The sequence below is a fragment of the Paramacrobiotus metropolitanus genome, unplaced genomic scaffold, assembly GCF_019649055.1.
Source record: "Paramacrobiotus metropolitanus isolate TYO unplaced genomic scaffold, Prichtersi_v1.0 Parri_scaffold0000039, whole genome shotgun sequence".
Lineage (NCBI taxonomy): Eukaryota > Metazoa > Tardigrada > Eutardigrada > Parachela > Macrobiotidae > Paramacrobiotus > Paramacrobiotus metropolitanus.
The window spans coordinates 1,000,031-1,020,554 of NW_026570259.1; the positions used below are offsets into that span (position 1 = coordinate 1,000,031).

Consider the following 20,524-nt stretch of genomic DNA (forward strand, 5'->3'; position numbering starts at 1 on the left):
GTTTTTGTTAAGCTCTACATTCCGAAGTCATAATGAGCAAAGAACAAAATGAGCAGCTGGTCAACATTTCCAGTGAACTGCTGAAACTTAAGCCAGATAAAACTGCCAAGGCCTTCGCTTCAGATGCCGCTGCTGCCTCAGTTAAAGCGTTCTTATCGAAAGAGCAACCATTCCTGGTTGTTTCTCCTGGATTACAGGGCATCATAAACGTGGAAAACTCCTTTCCCGGGAAGACTAAAGGCCGACAACTCATTATGTATTTGAAAGGAAATTCTTCCAACGAGATTGCTAATATTCAGACGATGGTGCTTGAGGCTAACCCCTGCACTAATCTGCTGTTTTATTATGACCTGGTAAGCAAGTGAACTGCACAGTGCATGTTAAACGACATGTTGAATTCGACGTCGTACGCCGACGTATTCCATTTCCCTGAAAAATTAAAGCTTTAATTGATCGCTGTTTTGCTTCCGATCTAACTGTGAATTTTTTTCCTCCAGTCTTACTTTTTCTTAAAATACTAATTTGGTTGGCACTGCACTATCGACAGTCTTGCAGAAATTCGTTCCAGTAGTCGGTAGCGAGCAAAGGGAATAACTTCACCAAAATTACTGCATCTCCTAACGATGCAGTAGTTCACAAGGGGGAATTATTGTACAAACGGTATATTAAAAGCTCGTTTTGACTTTCTTGCGCAAGCGCCATCGGTAACGTGAATAAATCATAAATATTAAAAACATAAATGCTATAATAAGAATAGCAATGGTAAGTATTTTCTGCCACATTCATTGATTATACACAACACTCTATGGGACGCTATTGCTGCTTTCAGTGATACCTTGAACCTTCTGCCGCAGCTAACTAAAACAAATGCACGTTTTTTCTAGCTTAAATTGTTTACTTCGACCTTAAACCTGTATCTTTACCTCATTTTGTATTGCCCATAATCTTTTGTGTTTTTATTTTTGTGTTTGACAATTAATGACATTTCAACCTAATCGCTTCGTGCTGAAGCACATTTTATGAAACAATATTGTTTCACAAAATGTGCTTCAGCACGAAGCGAGCTGTATTAATACAGCTTATCTGAAGCTGTGAATTAAGATTAAACATTACCCGAATCCCATTTCTATAAATTTTTTAGTTAATTTAGCTCCTGATAAAATAATCAATTTAAGAATTAAATATTTTTAATGTCTGGTTTTTTGGAGCCACCTTTTAACTAATTTTCGCTAACTGGTTGGAATGTTTGGAGAAAATTAGGGATGCTACGATATTTTCTTTGCAACAGATCGATGAAATGGCGAGAAGGCAAAGTCAAGAAGACACACTTCCATTTAATGTTGTGAAAGAAACAGAAAATCGTCTCAGTCGTTGCAAATTTGACACAGTTCAACTGGCATCCCAGTTTGATTCAATGGTGGCGATGCCGATGCCTACCCTTGTCAAATCGCCTTTTCCTCGACATCAAAAGAATCGCAATATATTGCAAATGGGGTAAGCAGCACACTTAAGCGTTTTTTGAATGTGGTTGTGAATGGTTTAATTTTGCATTTCTTCGTTTAGTTTAGCCACGGTGGACAGAAACACTATGACAGAATTAAAACAGTGTATTTTGAAATGGTGCACCATAATACAAGAACTGTACGATCAGAAAGAATTTGCTGATACGGACGAGGAAACCGGTGCAGGAGCGGAAATTCGGTCTCTCCATCGAAGGGTGGAAAACTTCGAATCTGCATTAGTGCAGGTATACCGACAAATCGGCATTTAAGTAAAAGCCCAAATGTTTCCGATGCCGAAAATCGCACAGTACTTTGTTTGTAGATAACAGTACCTTTGATCCGAATTTTACTAGAAGATATGGACGAAGAATACTTCAGCGTTTCTGATATCTACGTGGATTTGATAGATTTATTGTCATACGGTAAAACACAAACACAAACGCTGTCTATGCAAACACTTTCTCAATGTCATGTTTTGCCTGACCGATGCCGGTAACACATTTCTGTTACTGTGTCTGACAGGTTATGACGAAACCCGAACTATTCTTAAGGACTTTCGACCTGTAGCTCGTTTTGCGAAGTTCGTCGCTGATCAAGATATGAACCACACAAAGCCTTACATTCAGCCGCTGTTTGATGTCGTGGCTAAATTACTGCAAGAATACAAGGAATACTTCAAAGGTCAAAAAGCGGCCAAAGTGCTGGAAGATGTTGGGAAATACCTCATCGAAGTGGTATGTCGGTTACCATATAGCCAACGGTCATAAAAATATGATTGTTCCTGATGAGACAAAAAAAAACGGAAGAACTACGTGAACATATAAACAAATTAGCGAAATTATCATCCTAAGACACCGAGCCCCTACTTATTTTAACTACATCTGTACCATAATAAGTATTTCGTTATGGCTGTCCCCGCTTAAATTATTGTTGTGTGATTTACATAACACACTTCGTTTCTTTACGAAAGCTTTGTAGTGCCACAGTGCCACTCGTATCAGTACTTCTACAACGTAGTTAATTTCAGATCAAAAATAAATTCGAAGCAGCCGATGTGTTCAAAGCAGATACGGCCGAGAATCTCCAGCGGACAAACGAGTGGCTGGCTATCTGGGATGAGCAAGTACGCAGCCTGGTAGCGATTTGCCAAGCCAACGAGGCCATCGACATGAAACTAACGCCCTCGGAAGGCGAGAAGGATTCCAAACGTCACAACGATATCAGCGAATTTTCAGGACGATTAGCTAAAATAAAGGTGTGTCTGCAGTATTGACACTTGACAGTAAAATGTATTGGTCATCCGCATCCGGTCACTCGCGATAAGGTGCAGCATACCACAATTTAATATATCATTGTGTAGGTAAATGTGTTATGCTGTAGTAACAATATTACCCGCAAACTATTATGCTGTAATTTGCCTTTTTATTTCTTGAGGCTACCTAGTAAATGTTGCTCTTACAATTAATGTTGATCAAGGAGTATCATCGATTACTTGCATTTTTAGCACATACTGCAACGTCAGCTGGAATTTCAAAGGTTGGAAAAAGTCGAAATTGGTGGAAGGTGTGGGAAAACCTTATCAACCGATGTAGTGCAGCTGCACACTAAATTTACCGATGAATCATCGTTGTTTTCGGGAAAGTCATTTGATCCACTTGATCTTTCGACACAGGTACTAATTTGATGTTTTATTGGGCTATTCACCAATAGCATACTGTACGTGCATGTCAGCATGTGCGTTAGTTGAAAGTTCATGTTAGTTTATTAATTATGCGCTAGAGCTGGGAGCATACCGTAATCTGTTATCTGTTGACTGTTGTGCACGATGCGCAGGAATTCGAACAAGCTGCTGAAGCCTTCCTTGCAGTTATCCAGCAAATGGATGATCACTTGCTGAATGTGGTGTGGACCGATCTGGAAGCCTGCCTCGGTAACACTCCGACTACCGTTAAAGTAGGACCGCAAAATGTGGTAGATAGCACACTGAAATGGCTAGAATGTGATTGCTCGCGTTGCAGCACATGGATATGCTGAACAGCGTCATCTACGATAAAGCCACCAAAGCGAGCAACGAGCTGTCCATGTTCAACATTTTGGAATCGCTGAATAGCTATCTGGTCCATTTCGAAGCGATCATCGCCGAAGCCAGCATGCAGGACGATCATAAATGTGCCGAAATCTTCACATATCCGCGTCTGTACTCGGTTCTGAAATGGTCGTATGGTGTGGAGAAATTCCTAATGGAGACTTACGCACGCTTCGCTAAACTCATCGTTCCACATTCTTCCGCCAAGACGTACGAGAATTTGCTGGATGGCTATATTCGAATCGCTGGCAAAATTGCTCGGTTAGTTATCCAATAGAACAAATACAGTGTGAATTCTGGAAATGGAGACGGTAAACATAAACAGGTTGCTTGCAGGTTGCAGAGCGACGCGCGCGCTGTGGTTGAGCGTCTGAATGCGCAGACAGACCAGAATCTGCAGCATTACTCGCTGGTTACGCGGAATGCCTCTGAACGCGAGCAGCTAACATGCAACCTGACTAACCAGGTGGGTGCCAGTGGATCTAGTGCGCGCAGAACATTGCGAATATTCTTTCTGTGCAGTTGGAAGAGTATTTGGAATTAACTGGAGAAAACCAGGGTACGCCGGCGGAAAAATTGCCGCCTGAAATTGCAGCCGTTACTGACAAATTTCGCGATCTCATCTATAAACTCCAAAGCGCCGTGCGATTGTTCAATAAAATAAAGCAAAGCTCCGTTGGACCGGAGAAGGAGCTGCTCGGCGCCGAGTTTGAGGCTACGCAGGCCATTCTAGCACGCGCGGAGAATAAGATAACGTGGGGCAGCGCAGGTAAACGACTGTTAGCGATGTATCATCTTCATAGTTCTGTATAACTGTCACGCTGCGAGCTATACTTTTGCATCAGTTTTTGGAAGCCGGCGGAAAATGTCTTTTCATTGTAATATTTTAAAATATTTTGGATACTTACGCATATCGTTGTTGTTAATACTGTCGTTTAGCAAATAACAAGTCTAGTATTGTTTAGTAAGCTAGATATTGATTGCTGAACGCTATGTTTTCTTAAAGCATTCGATTCTGTATTCGTTAAAACCGGTACTTGATCCATATTCCATACATGCATTTTTAATACAGTATAAATTTTTAATTGAGTTAATTTTAACCAGCTCCGATCCACAGTGAGCGGTAATTATGCATTTTGTTCGGTTGTAGATGCTCCAGAGACCGTGGAGAAACTCTTCACTGCTGTGTTCGATCTGTCCAACCGACTGAAGAAGGCGCAGCGCAATCTGTTTCTCATTTCGAAGAATCTGCAGCAGTGGCAACGAATGGCCACCTTCAGTGTGGATCCGCAGCAGCCCAATTATCTCCGCTTCGCTATTCCGGACGCCACGCGCAAAGAACGAACAGCATTCATGAAAACCGCCGGCGAAGCCATCCAGTTTCTCTTCCAGACGGTGGCCTATCTGTTCCATGCTAACCGCACTGATAAAGAATGGATGAAGTACGCCGACTATGTGGACGGTTTGGTGTTGGATGGCCTCATCGCCGCGGCGGCCAATAATCTGGAATACATCTTGGATCACATGTCCTACGATCATGAATCACCGCCGTTTATCAAGGTCATCCTGACGCTCAAAGATAATCCGGGGCTGGCGTACATCCCCGGAATTGGCAATGATGCGGCACCCGATTCTCTCTACAGCGAGATCAACAGTGTCATCAGCGATGTGTTCAATATCGGCACGTATGTGCAGCGTTTGTCCGTGGAAAAGAGCAGCGATACTTTTCTGGGTCCCCTTTCCCAGATCAAAGAATTACAGGCGATGAAAGCGGAAATCCTGCGGAGGATCACGGAAATGATGCCGAGATTGCTGGGTTTTAAAGAGGCCTACCAGAAATACAGCAGGATCTGGGAGATGGACAAACAGGTCCAGCTGACGACGTTCCAAATCAAGAATGCGAATGCCGCGCCACAAGATACCGAGAACGCTGAAGGTGTGAGCAGTATTCCGCCCCTGATTGACGTGGGAAAAATTGAGGAAGAGGTATGCACGTGACCTCTGCACAATGTATGTGGTCTGTTCACTAAGACAGTTTACTTAGATAGAAAACAACACAACGACTATTGAGGAGATTGAGAAGTCGGCGGATTACGAAACACTGGATACGTGGTTGCGGGTAGATTTCTCCACACTGAAGCAGAAAGTCGTTCAGCATTTGCACGAATATACGGAAATGCTCAAAGACTTTGTTTTCACTTTCGTCACAACGAGGTACTTGGACAGTGCTTTGACCCAGTTCACCTGACATGCATTCGCATAAAATTTCTTTTATGCAGTGCTGTTGAGTTCGAAAAGTTTACGAAAGCCTGTCTGGATGTATTTGCTCGTTCGAGAAGCGGGGTTGATCGAAAAACACTAGTGGTCATCTTGAAACAACTGGCACAACTGCGGGAACGTCAGTCGTACAGCGATGAACTGTTCGAGCCGCTAAACCAGAGCCGGAAACTTCTGAAACAGCACGGTGTGGAAATACCAGAGGATATGCAAAAGAAGCTGCAGGTAATCGTCATCGTAAGTTCTGCTTTCAGGAGAATCCATTAGTAACAGCTATTTTATGTTTGATGGATTAGGGATTACAACAGCAATGGATAGATACCAAGAATTCGGCAGTGAGAACGAAGCAAGATATTGCTACAATCTTGGCACAGGAAGTTGATAATCTGAGGAAAGCCGTAGTCCGCTTCGAAGTATGTCAGTTTTATACTTCATACTCGTATTATGACAGTACGCAGACAATCATGCCATAATTGTTATTTACTGCCAGATGAAACAGCATGAATTCCGCGAGCAGTTTCGAAGCAAAAAGTTTTCAGGATTTCCTTCGAAGATCGGTTATGTTGAACTAGACAAGGTGCGTCTCATTGTCACAGAGCCTAATTTACTAATCGGTGATAGCTGCGAATGAATTGTGAAGTGTTCTCTTTATATAATTGTAGTCTCAAGCGGAAATAACAGCGCTAGAAGCGGAAATGGATGTGCTGATAAAAGACTGCCAGCTGTTCGACGTCCCCGCGCCCGATTTCAAGCAACTACGCACTTGCCGCCGCGAGGTTAAGTTAATCAAACAACTGTGGGATTATGCATCCGTCGTTGCCAGCCAGATACAGGAATGGCGAAAAACGCCATGGGCCGGTGCTAATATCGAAAGCATGGACGGTGACTGCAAATTCTTTCTGAAAGAGCTTCGAGGTAAAATGATACTGGTTAAATATTTTTATTTTTGGGCTTTTTTTGACAACACGTGGAATTGTGCGGTTTAGGTCTGGATAAGGAAAGCCGTCAGTATGATGTGTTCGTCAATACGGAAAACGACGTCAAGAATATGATTACATCTTTACGGGCTGTATCTGAATTACAGAGTCCGGCTGTACGACCTCGGTAAGCCCTACCGACGAGGGGTACTTAACTGCAGATAATACAAAAATAATTTGGGCAGGCATTGGGAACAGCTCATGCAGACTTGCGGTGCAACATTCGAGATGAGTCCCAATACGAAACTTGGTGATCTGCTTAATCTTCAACTGCATAAGTTTGAAGACGAAGTTAAAAGTATAGTCGACCGCGCTGGAAAAGAAACTGGTAACTGTTATTATGGTGCCTGCATTAATTGACGGAACCATGTATCAGAATTCTGTGCACAGGCATGGAAAAAACACTGCGAGACCTCAACACGACATGGACCGATTTGCAGTTTGAAATAGAGGTGCATCATCGCACGGGAACGCAGTTAGTGAAAATGAGCGATGAATTAGTGGAAACATTGGAAGAAAACCAGGTGGGAAAATTCATTGCTATGATATGCTATTGCAGTTTTACAGTTCTCGTACGTGTACCGCTTTGAAATAATTTTAATATGGACATATATAGTATTGAAAGAATGATTCAGTGTACAGTAAATAGAATGATTGACTTGTTGCTACTATGATCATATTTGTCACTTACTTGGGATGCTATTTAGATAACGTTTTAGATTCTGCTGCTGGGTCGTATTGATCTGGTGTAATGCGGAGCAGCAGTATGATGGCGATTGCCAAAGATTAAGTATCTGTGCATCTTTAATTTTCACAAATGTTCTTACTGGTTAGATGCAACTTCAAGCGCTGTTAGCGTCCAAATATGTGGATTTCTTCCGCGTCCAAGTCACCGAATGGCAAAAGAAGCTGGCCCAAGCCGATCAGGTTTCCAGTATATTCCAGGAGGTTCAGAAAACGTGGACGTATTTGGAAACAATCTTCATTGGATCAGAAGATATCAGACGACAACTTCCCGATGATGCAGCACTGTTTGACAGCATCGATAAGGAATTTAAGGTAAGGCACAGCCTGCGCTGGGTCCGCAGTTGCAATTCTGAAGCGCTAAATTTTACAGGTTATAGCAGCTCAGTTAGCAGAGAACAGGAATGTGCTCATTGCCACTGCCATTTCAAAACTGTACGAACGCCTGGAGCATCTGCAGACTGGTTTAGGGCGGTGCGAGCAAGCTCTATCTGAGTACCTGGAGAAGAAACGCCTCGCGTTCCCAAGATTTTACTTTGTTTCGAACACTGACCTTTTGGACATTCTGTCCAACGGCAACAGTCCCGATAAAGTCGCTAAACATTTCATCAAGTTGTTCGACTCTTTGGCCGCTCTAACCTTTAAACCATCGGAGAAAGGAGATTTCCTAATTGCAACGGAAATGAAAGCGAAAGACGGGGAAGTCGTTAAACTCAAAGGAGTTTGCAATTGTGACGGACAGGTACTTAATTAACTGCATCAGTTAGTGCATCTTACTCACGAGGTACATGTGCAAAGCTTCAAAATTTTCAGGTAGAAAGCTGGCTGAATAATGTCTTGGATATTCACCGGAAAACTATCCAGGGATACTTGAAAGAAGCGGTGACCGCTTATGAGGACAAACCCCGAGAACAATGGATCTTCGATTACCCAGCCCAGGTGGCTTTAGCGGGATCACAGATTTGGTGGACCAGTGACGTCAATCTGGCGTTCAGCCGTTTGGAAGAAGGCATGGACACAGCAATGAAAGACTTTCTCAAGAAACTGGTTCAACAACTGAACACGCTTGTCAGTCTATTGCTGAATGATCTAACGTTTCAGCAGCGGCAGTGTATTGAGACGATTGCCACGCTGTAAGTTATAATGAGCAGTCGAATGTTTGAGACTTTTCCTTTATGTCCACGCCAGATCTTTCTGTGTTAATGCTGTTTATTCTATGTTTACTACAACTCGTTTATGCTGTTAACTGTTTATTTTAGTGATGTGCACAATCGCGACACCGTGGGCAAGCTCGTCACCGGAAAAGTTGATCACGGAAATGCTTTTGCGTGGCAGTCACAGCTGCGCCATCGCTGGGACTTCAAGAACGGCCATTGTTACGCGAACATCTGTGATGCGCAGTTCCAATACGTATGTAAAATTAATTCGTTCCAAATAATACCGGCAAATGCAGATGTCTGAGTTTCAGGACTACGAATATCTTGGAAATGGTCCCCGTTTGGTGGTTACTCCCCTAACCGATCGCTGCTACATCACTCTAACACAATCCCTTCATTTAATCTTGGGAGGAGCACCGGCCGGCCCAGCAGGGACCGGTAAAACCGAGACCACCAAAGATTTAGGGAAAGCACTAGGAATAATGGTGTACGTGTTCAACTGCTCTGAACAGATGGACTATAAGGTGCAGTAACCGTAATATTGACAACTCTAGTTGATTTGCTAATTGTAGCGTTTAACTGTGTTGGTTTTTGTTAGTCAGTTGGCAATATCTACAAGGGCCTTTCACAAACCGGAGCCTGGGGATGTTTTGATGAATTCAATCGCATTTCGGTGGAGGTGTTATCCGTAGTGGCCGTGCAAGTCAAGTGCGTCCTCGATGCCATCCGGGCCCGGAAGAAGAAATTCAACTTCCTGGGCGAAGATATCGTTCTTAGACCGAGTGTGGTCAGTGTGACCCTTATCAATGCTTATCCTAAATAAACTTCGCCCTAAAGACTTTATTTTTCAGGGATTTTTCATCACTATGAATCCCGGATATGCCGGCCGTGCCGGTAATACAGACAGTTCTACTGTAAAAACCGGGAAGCCGTTATGCGACATTTGTTCTTACTTTCCTTATTCTTTCAGAGCTACCGGAAAATTTGAAAGCATTGTTTCGACCGTGTGCTATGGTCGTACCGGTATGTAACACACTTTTTTGTAGGGCTTAAAAACCGAAAATGTTCTTTTACCTTTTAATAAGCGTTGTTTGGTTTGACAGGACTTCGAACTTATCGCGGAGATCAACTTGGTATCCAAAGGATTTATAAACGCAAAATTACTAGCACGGAAGTTCGTCACACTTTACGGACTGTGCAAGGAATTGCTCTCCAAACAGGCTCATTATGATTGTAAATGCTCTGAGAAATAGGGATTTCTGACATTGTTAACAACCGCTTTTTTTGCAGGGGGCTTGCGTGCGATCAAATCTGTCCTCGTGGTGGCCGGCGTGTTGAAACGAGCAGACAAGGATCGTTCGGAAGATCAAGTTCGTAATTTGTTGCAATAAAATGCTGCCCACCTGGTAACGCAGTATTTATAGGTTCTTATGCGAGCACTGCGAGACTTCAACATTCCCAAAATTGTTACCGATGACATACCGGTCTTCATGGGATTGATCAGTGATTTGTTTCCATCGATTAATGTCCCGCGTAAGCGTGACCGAGAATTCGAGAGTAACATCCGCAAAGCTACTCTCGATTTGAAACTACAGCCGGAAGACATGTTTGTCTTGAAAGTTGTGCAGTTTCAAGAGCTTTTGGATGTCAGGCACAGTGTGTTTATATTGGGAAATGCCGGAACCGGTAAGACGCAAGTTTGGAAAACGTTATACAAGACTTACCAGAACGCGCGCCGAAAACCGATGTACTCCGATCTGAATCCGAAGGCGGTCACCAATGATGAGTTATTTGGCATTATTAATCCATCCACTCGAGAATGGAAAGACGGTAACTCATCTATTGTACTTACTGTTATAACATTTCTTGCACTATTATTCATCTTTCCAGGGTTATTTGCGGTCATCATGCGTGACCTGGCCAATGCTACCGGCGAAGGTCCGAAATGGATCGTTCTGGATGGAGATATTGATCCGATGTGGATCGAAAGCTTGAACACGGTCATGGACGATAACAAGGTATAGAAAACGCTCAAATAAAAAGCATTTATGATTTCGGGGAATGGTAGCTGTTGTTTTGTAGGTGCTCACGTTAGCCAGTAATGAACGGATAGCATTGTCACCCAACATGAGACTGGTCTTCGAAATCAGCCATCTGAAGACAGCCACACCGGCAACAGTGTCTCGAGCCGGTATTCTGTTTCTCAACGTGACGGACATAGGCTGGATGCCGTAAGTCAACCGTTAAGCAAAGTACAGAGTAAATATTATAAGTTGACTGAATGCTTTCTACAGATTTGTCTCCTCGTGGATGAACGCCAAGGAAAACCCATCGGAGAAACAACTTTTAGGGCAATTGTTTGACCGGCACCTACCACTACTCCTGGATGCATATAAGACCAAACTGAAGACAATCACTCCTCTTCCCGACATCAGCCTGATTCAGACGCTATGTGCTCTGTTGGATGCTACTTTACCACAGGATCCGCAGGGTGAACTGAATAAGGACGCATATGAAACGATGTTCCATTTCGCTTGCATATGGGCCTTCGGTGGGCCATTATTACAGGATCAGGTATCACGATATGACTTAGCTGGTTAAATTTTTGGATGGATATAAATGATTCATGTCCGTGTTGTTATGTAGACATCGGATATGAAAGTCGAGTTTAATTCCATTTGGAACCAGGAATTCAAAAACTCCCGATTTTCCAGTCCGGATGCGTCGGTTTTTGATTTTTACTACGATTCCAAGGAGAAACAGATATTTCCATGGACCAACATTGTTTCTCCGTTCGTTCTGGATGGTTCGTTGCCCGTTCAGGTAACAGCCGCGTTTACTACCGCCTTGCTAATTGTAAGAAACATTGCGATCTCATTGATATTCGTAGGCACAATTGGTACAAACGGCCGATACAGTGCGTATCCGGTATTTACTGAACCTTCTGATCTCGGTACGGAAGCCGGCGATGTTGGTCGGGCCAGCTGGATCCGGCAAGTCTGTCATCATGGCCGATGTCCTGCGCCGACTGCCAGCCGATGATTACGCCATAACCCAGATTGCCTTCAACTTTTACACAACCTCCCTGATGCTGCAGAACATGATGGAGAAGCCACTGGAAAAAAAGTCGGGGCGCAGTTATGGTCCGGTCGGAAACAAGCGAATGATATACTTCATCGACGATATGAACATGCCAGAAGTGAATGATTTTCTTGTGATTGTGAGGAATCCCGTGTTTAACGATTAGTATGTTTCAGGTCGACAAATATTTCACTGTTCAGCCGCATACCATAATCAAGCAGCATATCGATTACGGACATTGGTACGACCGACAGAAATTGTTTGCAAAAGACATCATTAACTGCCAATATCTATCCTGCATGAATCCGGCAGCCGGAAGTTTTACGATCACGCCTCGCTTACAAGTTAGTCAATGGATATACAAATGCAAAAAAGTTGGTCTAGATCTAGACCAAATCCGACATATACACAAAACAATCAGGCTAGTTAAAATGCTGTACAACCTAACTCTCTTCGGCACAATAAGCAACTCGTTATATTTGGCTTTTTATGGTTTTAAGTTATTAAAATAATGTGGCGTATTAATTTCAGTAAATTGTTAAAATAATTCTAATAAGTTACTAAAATTTTATTTCTCATGAAATTTGTTACTCCACTATGGTAGTCATTTGCTTATAAAAATGAGTGACATGGTATTCACCTGATTTATTAAAATGCGTTTAGCGTTCCTAATTAAGCTTTTGTATCCTTTTAGAGACACTTCTCCGTGTTCACAATTGGATTTCCCTCGGCTGACAGTGTGCAGAAAATTTACGGCTCATTTGCCATGCAGCATTTTGAAAGAGGCTTTACTGATCCGGTTAAAAATGTGCTGCCCACTATCGTCCAAGCCGCTATGGCGCTGCATAATAAAGTTGCCAGCAGCTTCCTCCCGACGGCTGTGAAATTTCATTATCTCTTCAACTTGAGAGATCTGTCTACAGTATTCCAGGTAGGATATGTTGATTTGATCTTACTGCGCTGACACAGTGACAATGAATATATACAGTATATTGTATTACTTGGTTTTACAGGGATTGCTCTTCAGTCGACCCGATATTATGCGCACTAAGGACGACATGGTCAAAGTTTGGATGCATGAAAGCCTGCGTGTCTATCAAGACAAACTGATAGCAAAAAAAGACAGCGACTTGTTCACAAAAATCCTTGGCGACATCGGGATGAAGTACAAGCTGCTGACCGAGGCGGAGTTCGGTCAGATTAAATTCCTTCCGCACTGCCATTTTGCTAACGGCCTGGGAGATCCGAAATACGCTGCCGTGAAGAGTTATCCGGCCGTGCAGAAAGTGCTGACCGACGCTTTGGCCGCATTATAACGAGGAACTTCCGGCAATGAATTTGGTGCTGTTTCAAGATGCTATCGAACACATGTATGAACAGTCTCACCAATATTTCACGTGGAACAAAGCTTGCGGTTTTAACTAACTGATTTACAGCTGCCGTATCAATCGCATATTGGAACTTCCGCGCGCCAATGCGTTACTTGTGGGCGTCGGTGGTAGCGGAAAGCAAAGCCTCGCTCGGCTGGCTGCCTACATCAGTGGCATGCAAGTAGTGCAGATTACTTTGCGAAAAGGTTATGCGATCAATGACCTTAAGGTAACTATTACGGTGATCCTGGTTTCATTCTGACAAGCTCATTAGCTGTAAAGGGACTGTTTTAGGCTGATTTTGCTGATGTCTTCCGTCGGTGTGGCGTCAAAAATGAGAATATCGTCTTTCTGATGACCGATAGCCAAGTTCCGGAAGAAAACTTCCTGGTGCTGATCAACGATCTGTTGGCATCGGGAGAAATACCGGACTTGTTTCCGGCCGATGCCATTGAGGACATTATTGGGGCTTTACGAAACGAAGTCAAAGCAAATGGTTTGAACGATGACAATTCGGGAGTGTGGCGATATTTCTTGGATCGCGTCAGGCGTAACCTCAAAGTAAGTTGCGTATTTTATTAGAACTACACTCTTTGCAATTCGGTTTGTAAACTGAATACGTTCCTTCGCTTAGGTCATCCTTTGTTTTTCGCCAGTCGGACCGACTTTGCGTATGCGCAGCCGGAAATTTCCCGCAGTGACTAACTGCACATCTATCGATTGGTTCCATGATTGGCCACAAGAAGCTTTGATATCCGTCAGCAAGACGTTTTTACAGACGGTTGAAGTTTTACCGGTTAGTGGTTGCATTTGCCGAGCTCCGAAATACCTATTACAGTACTGTTGATTTTCAGGCACATCTTCGTGAATCGATTGCTCAGTTTATGGCCTTCGTTCATTCCACTGTCAACGATATCAGCGTCACATACCTGCAGAACGAACGTCGACATAACTACACCACTCCGAAGAGTTTCCTGGAACACATTCGATTGTACAGTACTCTTCTAACCAGGAAAGTGCAGGAACTCCAAAGCAGTATGAACCGCTTGGAAAACGGTCTGCAAAAGATCCGCAGTACGGCTACTCAGGTGGATGACATGAAAGCCAAACTGGCATCTAAGGAGAAGGAACTGGCTATCAAAAATGAAGAAACCAACCGTCTGATCGAAGTGGCGGAGAAAGAGAGCGCCAAGGTGGCGAAGGAGAAGGAAATCGCTAGTAACGAAGAGAAAGCGGTGGCTGTGGTGGCCAAGGAGGTCGAGAAGAAACAAAAAGACTGCGAGAAGGATTTGGCGTTGGCGGAGCCAAGTTTACGGAAGGCTTTGGCTGCTTTGGATACTCTTGACAAGGTTTGGCTAAACCTAAAGGTCATGTGATAGGTGTTTTGGCAATATTTTATATTGTAGAATAACCTAACGGAGTTGAAATCATTCGGTTCGCCTCCTCCGATTTGCGTGGACATCGCCGCAGCCGTTATGATTTTATTAGCACCGAACGGACGCGTGCCGAAAGACAAATCTTGGAAAGCTTCCAAAGTTATGATGGCCAAAGTGGATTTGTTTTTAGAACAGCTGAAAACGTACGATAAGGAGCATATTCATGAAAATTGCCTAAAGGCAGTGGATCCGTTTTTGAAAAAGCCGGAATTTCAGGATCCGGCGTCGGTCGAATCCAAGTCTCGAGCGGCTGCTGGTTTATGTGCTTGGGTAGTGAAGTAAGTGCTAAAAACCGCCGTGAAGTTGGTAACATAGATGAAAGTGTGTTTCTTCAGTATCGTGAATTATTACCGTGTCTACTGTGACGTTGAACCGAAACGTATTACCCTGCAACAAGCAAACGCTGAGTTGACCGAGAAGATGAACCGGCTGGCGGAAGTCCGGCATAAAGTTGCGAAACTGGAGTCGGAACGCGATAAACTCCTAGCGCAGCTCAAGTCGGCTGTTGATGAGAGAAATAAGACCATGAAGGAAACGGAAGCCACGAGCAGAATTATTGTATTAGCCAACCGGCTCAGTAAGTGTCCCGTATAATCGAAAACCAATACAGTACCGTCTAACCGACAGCATCCTTTTCATAGTGGGAGGATTGGCATCCGAGAATGTTCGATGGGCTAATCAGGTTCAGCAGTTTAAGAAATCTGAAGAGTCGTTACCGGGAGACGTGCTCCTGGTGTCGGCGTTCGTTTCGTACGTTGGTACTTTTACGCGAAAGTACCGGCAGATCTTGATGGAGGACAAGTGGAAGCCGTACATGAACACAGTTCAGGTGCGCACTAACGAAATTTTATGAGATTTGGTTTTGAAGCTGATTCTAACGACTAATTTCTTACGTTAGCCGAAAATTCCAACAACATCGGGAATTGATTTCCTCACGGTTTTGACGGACGATGCCATAATCGCCAACTGGCAAAATCAGGGTTTACCGGCGGATCGCATGTCAACCGAGAATGCCGTTATCCTGACGATTTCCGAACGTTGGCCACTTATTATTGATCCACAGCTACAGGGTTCGAAATGGATCAAGGGAATGTATGCGGAAGAGTTGCAACTCATACGACTGGGACAGAAAGGGTAAGCAAACCAAAGTTAATTTTACTGTACAAGCATCCATGTCCTTGCATTGCAAGGGAGTAGGAGGAAATGGTCAGAATTACTGACGGTTTGAAAACAAATTTAGGTACCTTGACCAGCTGGAGTTCAGCTTATCGTCTGGATCACCTTGCTTTCTGGAGAACATTGGAGAAACCGTTGACCCCATCCTTGATCCGTTGATTTCGCGTAACACGGTTAAAAAGGGCAGGTAGGACGTGCACAGTTCATTATCTTTTACGTTATCTGCACAATGAATGTCCACTTTTAGAGCTATCAAAATGGGTGAAAAGGAGGTAGAATATAATCCCAAATTTCGGTTGATACTGCACACCAAACTGGCCAATCCGCACTACCGACCAGAGATGCAGGCCCAATGCGCGTGCGTACCTAGTAATGAGAAGAAAACGATATAAATTTGGGGCTAAAATGACTGGGGACGTGTGCGCATGTTGGATGGCAATTGCAGGATAATTAACTTTACGGTAACGCGCAGCGGATTGGAAGACCAGTTGCTCGCCGCCGTAGTGCGCACTGAACGACCGGATCTCGAGCAGCTCAAATCGGACTTGACTAAACAACAAAATGACTTCAAAATAACGCTGAAGAGACTGGAAGACAGCTTGCTGAAACAGCTGTCAGCAGCGGAAGGCAACTTTTTGGGAAACGTGGAGCTTGTGGAGAGCCTGGAGCTGAACAAGCGGACTGCCATTGAAGTTGAGCGAAAAGTTGCCGAAGCGCAAATAACCGAACAGCAGATAAATACGGCGCGTGAAACCTACCGTCCAGCTGCTGCGCGGGCGTCGTTATTGTATTTCATTTTGAACGAAATGAACAAGGTTATTGAATCATTTATAACATCATTTTCTGCCTGGTTATCTATGTGACGTTTGAAAACGAATACATGTACCGTTGAAATTCTTTGCAGATCAATCCGATTTACCAGTTTTCGCTGGAAGCATTTAATACAGTGTTCCGCACAGCTATCGCTAGAGCGACGCAGTCCGAAGATCCAAAAGAACGCGTTAAAGCCTTAATAGATTCCATTACGTATTGTGTATTCATCTACACAACGAGAGGTTTATTTGAACGCGATAAGATTATATTCACCGCACTGATGGCATTCCAGGTGAGTAGACATGTGCTTTCTTTAGATTATGGCATCGAATTGACATTATGGCACCTTTGTGACAGGTCCTTCAACAAACCAAAGAGATCACTGCCACTGAGCTGGACTTCTTTCTGCGTTTGCCAAGTGATCCCTCTGTGACATCGCCAGTGGATTTCCTTAGCGATGCATGTTGGGGAACAGTTAAAGTATGAAATACAGAATTTCTGACATTCGAATAGCTCGATTGTTATTTACCGGTATTTACATGTTCTCTTGTTTAAAGATTGACCTTTGTAAAATCTGTCTGGTTAGGTTTTGGCTGCCACAGAAGAGTTTAAAAATCTGGATAAAGATATAGAAGGCAGTGCTAAGCGTTGGAAGAAAATCGTGGAAAGCGATAATCCAGAACGCGAAAAATTGCCACAAGAATGGAAAGGCAAATCGGCTCTGCAACGCATGATGATTATGCGAGCGCTCCGCCCCGATCGCATGGTTTACGCAGTTCGGTAATCATACCTCATTTTAGCTCGCGTTGCCATTTAGGTATTCGTTAAAATTGTCAGACAAAATACATGACGGCCAAAACTCTTAGGGTCTTTGTGGAAGAAAAACTGGGTGAGCGCTACGTGGAGAACCGGGCCGTTGAGTTTGGTCGATCTTTTGAGGAGTCCGGTCCGAGTACCCCGATGTTTTTTGTTCTGTCTCCGGGTGTGGATCCACTGAAAGATGTGGAAGCCTTAGGACGAAAGCTGGGATTCACCTTCGAGAACCAGAAATTCCACAACGTGTCACTCGGACAAGGCCAGGAGCCGGTTGCCGACAGAGCGTTGGAGATCGCCGCAGAGAAGGGTCACTGGGTTATCCTTCAGGTTAACACCTATCGACATTTTAGTTTTAGTTGTGTAAATTGTAATAAAATCTACTAAATTCATGTGCAGAACATCCACCTTGTTAAGAACTGGCTGCCAAAGCTGGAGAAAAATCTAGACAGATTGTACGAAGGCGCACACAACGATTTTCGGGTGTTTATGAGTGCTGAACCTGCAGCACACCCCAGCGGACACATTCTCCCACAGGGCTTGCTGGAAAATTCCATTAAAATCACCAACGAACCGCCAGTAATTCCACCGTTTTGTTTTCCTGTGATAATTCTTACCAGCCAGCTATTTTATTTTCTTATAGACCGGTATGTTGGCCAATCTGCATAAAGCGCTGGACTACTTCAACCAGGAAACTCTCGAGATGTGCAGCCGCGAAACAGAATTCAAGTGTATCCTCTTTGCATTATGTTACTTCCACGCTGTGGTGGCAGAGAGACGGAAATTCGGTCCACAGGGATGGAATCGGTAAGCGCTGGTGGTGCTACGATGTCACACATTTGTGTCAGATTATGCGCATTACAGGTCGTATCCGTTCAATGCTGGTGACTTAGTGATTAGTTCTAATGTGCTGTTCAACTATCTCGAGAACAATGCCAAAGTACCATGGACTGATCTGCGGTACCTGTTTGGAGAGATCATGTACGGCGGACACATTACCGATGACTGGGATCGTCGGCTCTGTCGGGCGTACTTGGAAGAGTTTCTTAAACCGGAAATGGTATTCATAACATTATCGTACTATTGAATAGCAATAGTTGGTGATAAGATTCGTGCTATTAGATTGACGGTGATTTTTACCTTGCCCCCGGATTCCGCCTGCCGCCGCCCACTGATTATAAAGCCTACCATGCCTATATTGACGAATCCCTACCCAACGAATCTCCGTACCTGTATGGTCTCCATCCCAACGCCGAAATCGGCTTCTTAACAGCGACATCCGAGAATCTCTTCCGCACTGTCCTGGAAATGCAGCCACGCGACACCAGTGAAGGAGGTGGCGCGGGTGGTTCACGCGATGAGAAACTGAACGCCACCATCGAGTCGATACTGTCGAAACTCAGCCCGCCGTTCAGCATTGTCGATTTGTACGCGAAAGCGGAGGATCGTACACCGTATACGGTTGTCGCTCTGCAGGAGTGTGAGCGGATGAACACCTTGACACAAGAAATGAAACGCTCTCTGAAGGAACTGAAGCTCGGTCTGAAAGGCGAACTCACGATTTCGGCCGCGATGGATGAACTGTCAGGAGCGCTGTTTCTGGATCAGATACCACAAGCGTGGGCTAAATTTGCGTATCCGTCGTTGCGACCGCTGTCGTCGTGGTCTGTTGATTTGCAGAACCGCGTTAAAGAACTTGAACGTAAGGTTAAAAGGCATACAGAACTTTGCGCGCACGGCTCTTTTTTTTAGCCGTAACAACAATATCGATAGACCGATTTTAAAACGAATTGTTATGAGAAGCATTCGATCTTCGTCAAAAGACTGCAAGTCACAGAAGTACCAGTGCTTGCTGATTTTATTTTTCATCTGCTACCATTTAGGCAATTATTTGGTCATCAGTTGAAATCGTTCGGTCGGTCTGCCCTTGGTACCTAATTTTTAGTTCTCAGTTCTGTACAATGTTTGTTCTTCGATAGAATGGACGACCGACTTCAAAGTTCCCTGCTCGGTGTGGCTAGGCGGCCTGTTCAATCCGCAGTCTTTCCTGACAGCCATCATGCAGGTGACGGCCCGCAAAAACGAATGGCCGCTGGATCGGATGACGCTGCAGATTGAAATCACCAAAAAGCAGAAGGACGAGTGTCAGTATTCCACACGTGATGGTTCGTACATTCATGGTCTGTACATGGAAGGGGCCCGGTGGGATATGCAAATGGGTTCGATTACCGATTCGAAAATGAAGGAACTCTTTTGTCCCATGCCGGTGATTTTTGTCAAGGCTATCCCGGCTGACAAAGAAGATTCCCGGTCCATGTACGACTGTCCGGTGTACAAAATTAAAACGCGTGGACCAGACTACGTTGTGGCGTTCAAAATCAAGGTAACAAACATTATTAATATTACTAACAAACATTGTTAATATTGCGTTATGTATAACTGCAATATGACGTTTGCTCCAAACGTGAGCCGTACCAGGATTTCAGACGCTTACGGGAACGGTAGTGGAAACGTTCTAATGCTGACTTGATTTACTTGATTGCAGGCAAAAGATCGCGCAACGAAGTGGATTTTAGCGGGCGTGGCGTTGCTGTTGGAAGTGTGATCTAGGCTAAACCTGTGAATCTAGAGTTTTATTTCAGAAATTATATTTATGCTGTGTCCAGATATTTGAAACCAAAAAGTTATTTGACCCATAAAGCTTCACCCGGTGTTCTGCTCGACGCTGTACGCAAAAGTGTGTACAAACATGTTCCAAAGTGTAGCATTTTTCAATGACAACTGTGTGGTTTGAAAAATAATGAATCATAATGATAATACTCGTAATTATGATTTGTTTGAGTAGAATATGTTTAGGACCTTCATGCAAATGCATGATGATTCCGTCGTATCGCGATCTCCATCCGACTGCCAGCCGAAAAGGAGAATTAACACTTAACGTACCACAAAAACAAACGAAATGCCATAATATTATCGTCTGGTCGTTATCAGTACGCCGTTTCTGCGGGCTTCCTAATGAGTGAAATGCATGGTCTACCGCTGGTAATACGGCTATTAAAGCGCATTGGTTGACTAATAGCTAGTAATAATTA

At 43.9% G+C, this 20,524-nt stretch overlaps 1 protein-coding gene across 1 annotated transcript; it reads left to right on the top strand.

Annotated features, from left to right (window-relative positions):
• Nucleotides 1–20: 20 nt before the first annotated feature.
• On the top strand, nt 21–20,236 carry LOC129590217 (dynein beta chain, ciliary-like). Its single transcript, XM_055485320.1, is given in 61 exon segments — nt 21–353; nt 1,289–1,494; nt 1,564–1,747; nt 1,825–1,924; nt 2,025–2,236; nt 2,530–2,757; nt 3,007–3,174; nt 3,336–3,455; nt 3,521–3,849; nt 3,925–4,054; nt 4,111–4,357; nt 4,739–5,574; nt 5,633–5,802; nt 5,868–6,090; nt 6,162–6,278; nt 6,356–6,442; nt 6,528–6,780; nt 6,852–6,969; nt 7,028–7,170; nt 7,233–7,366; nt 7,677–7,901; nt 7,960–8,328; nt 8,400–8,719; nt 8,846–8,996; nt 9,055–9,267; nt 9,342–9,530; nt 9,595–9,637; nt 9,714–9,766; nt 9,847–9,976; nt 10,034–10,113; nt 10,168–10,573; nt 10,634–10,761; nt 10,826–10,974; nt 11,038–11,317; nt 11,390–11,566; nt 11,634–11,942; nt 12,001–12,168; nt 12,519–12,755; nt 12,838–13,128; nt 13,130–13,194; nt 13,261–13,423; nt 13,489–13,755; nt 13,829–13,990; nt 14,049–14,543; nt 14,601–14,908; nt 14,966–15,207; nt 15,272–15,459; nt 15,529–15,764; nt 15,871–15,993; nt 16,054–16,164; nt 16,252–16,621; nt 16,711–16,911; nt 16,977–17,099; nt 17,206–17,399; nt 17,486–17,762; nt 17,832–18,011; nt 18,076–18,239; nt 18,297–18,492; nt 18,555–19,134; nt 19,412–19,815; nt 19,978–20,236. Coding segments are annotated over 61 exon segments (13,353 nt in total). The 5' UTR covers nt 21–32; the 3' UTR covers nt 20,038–20,236.
• Nucleotides 20,237–20,524: the final 288 nt, after the last annotated feature.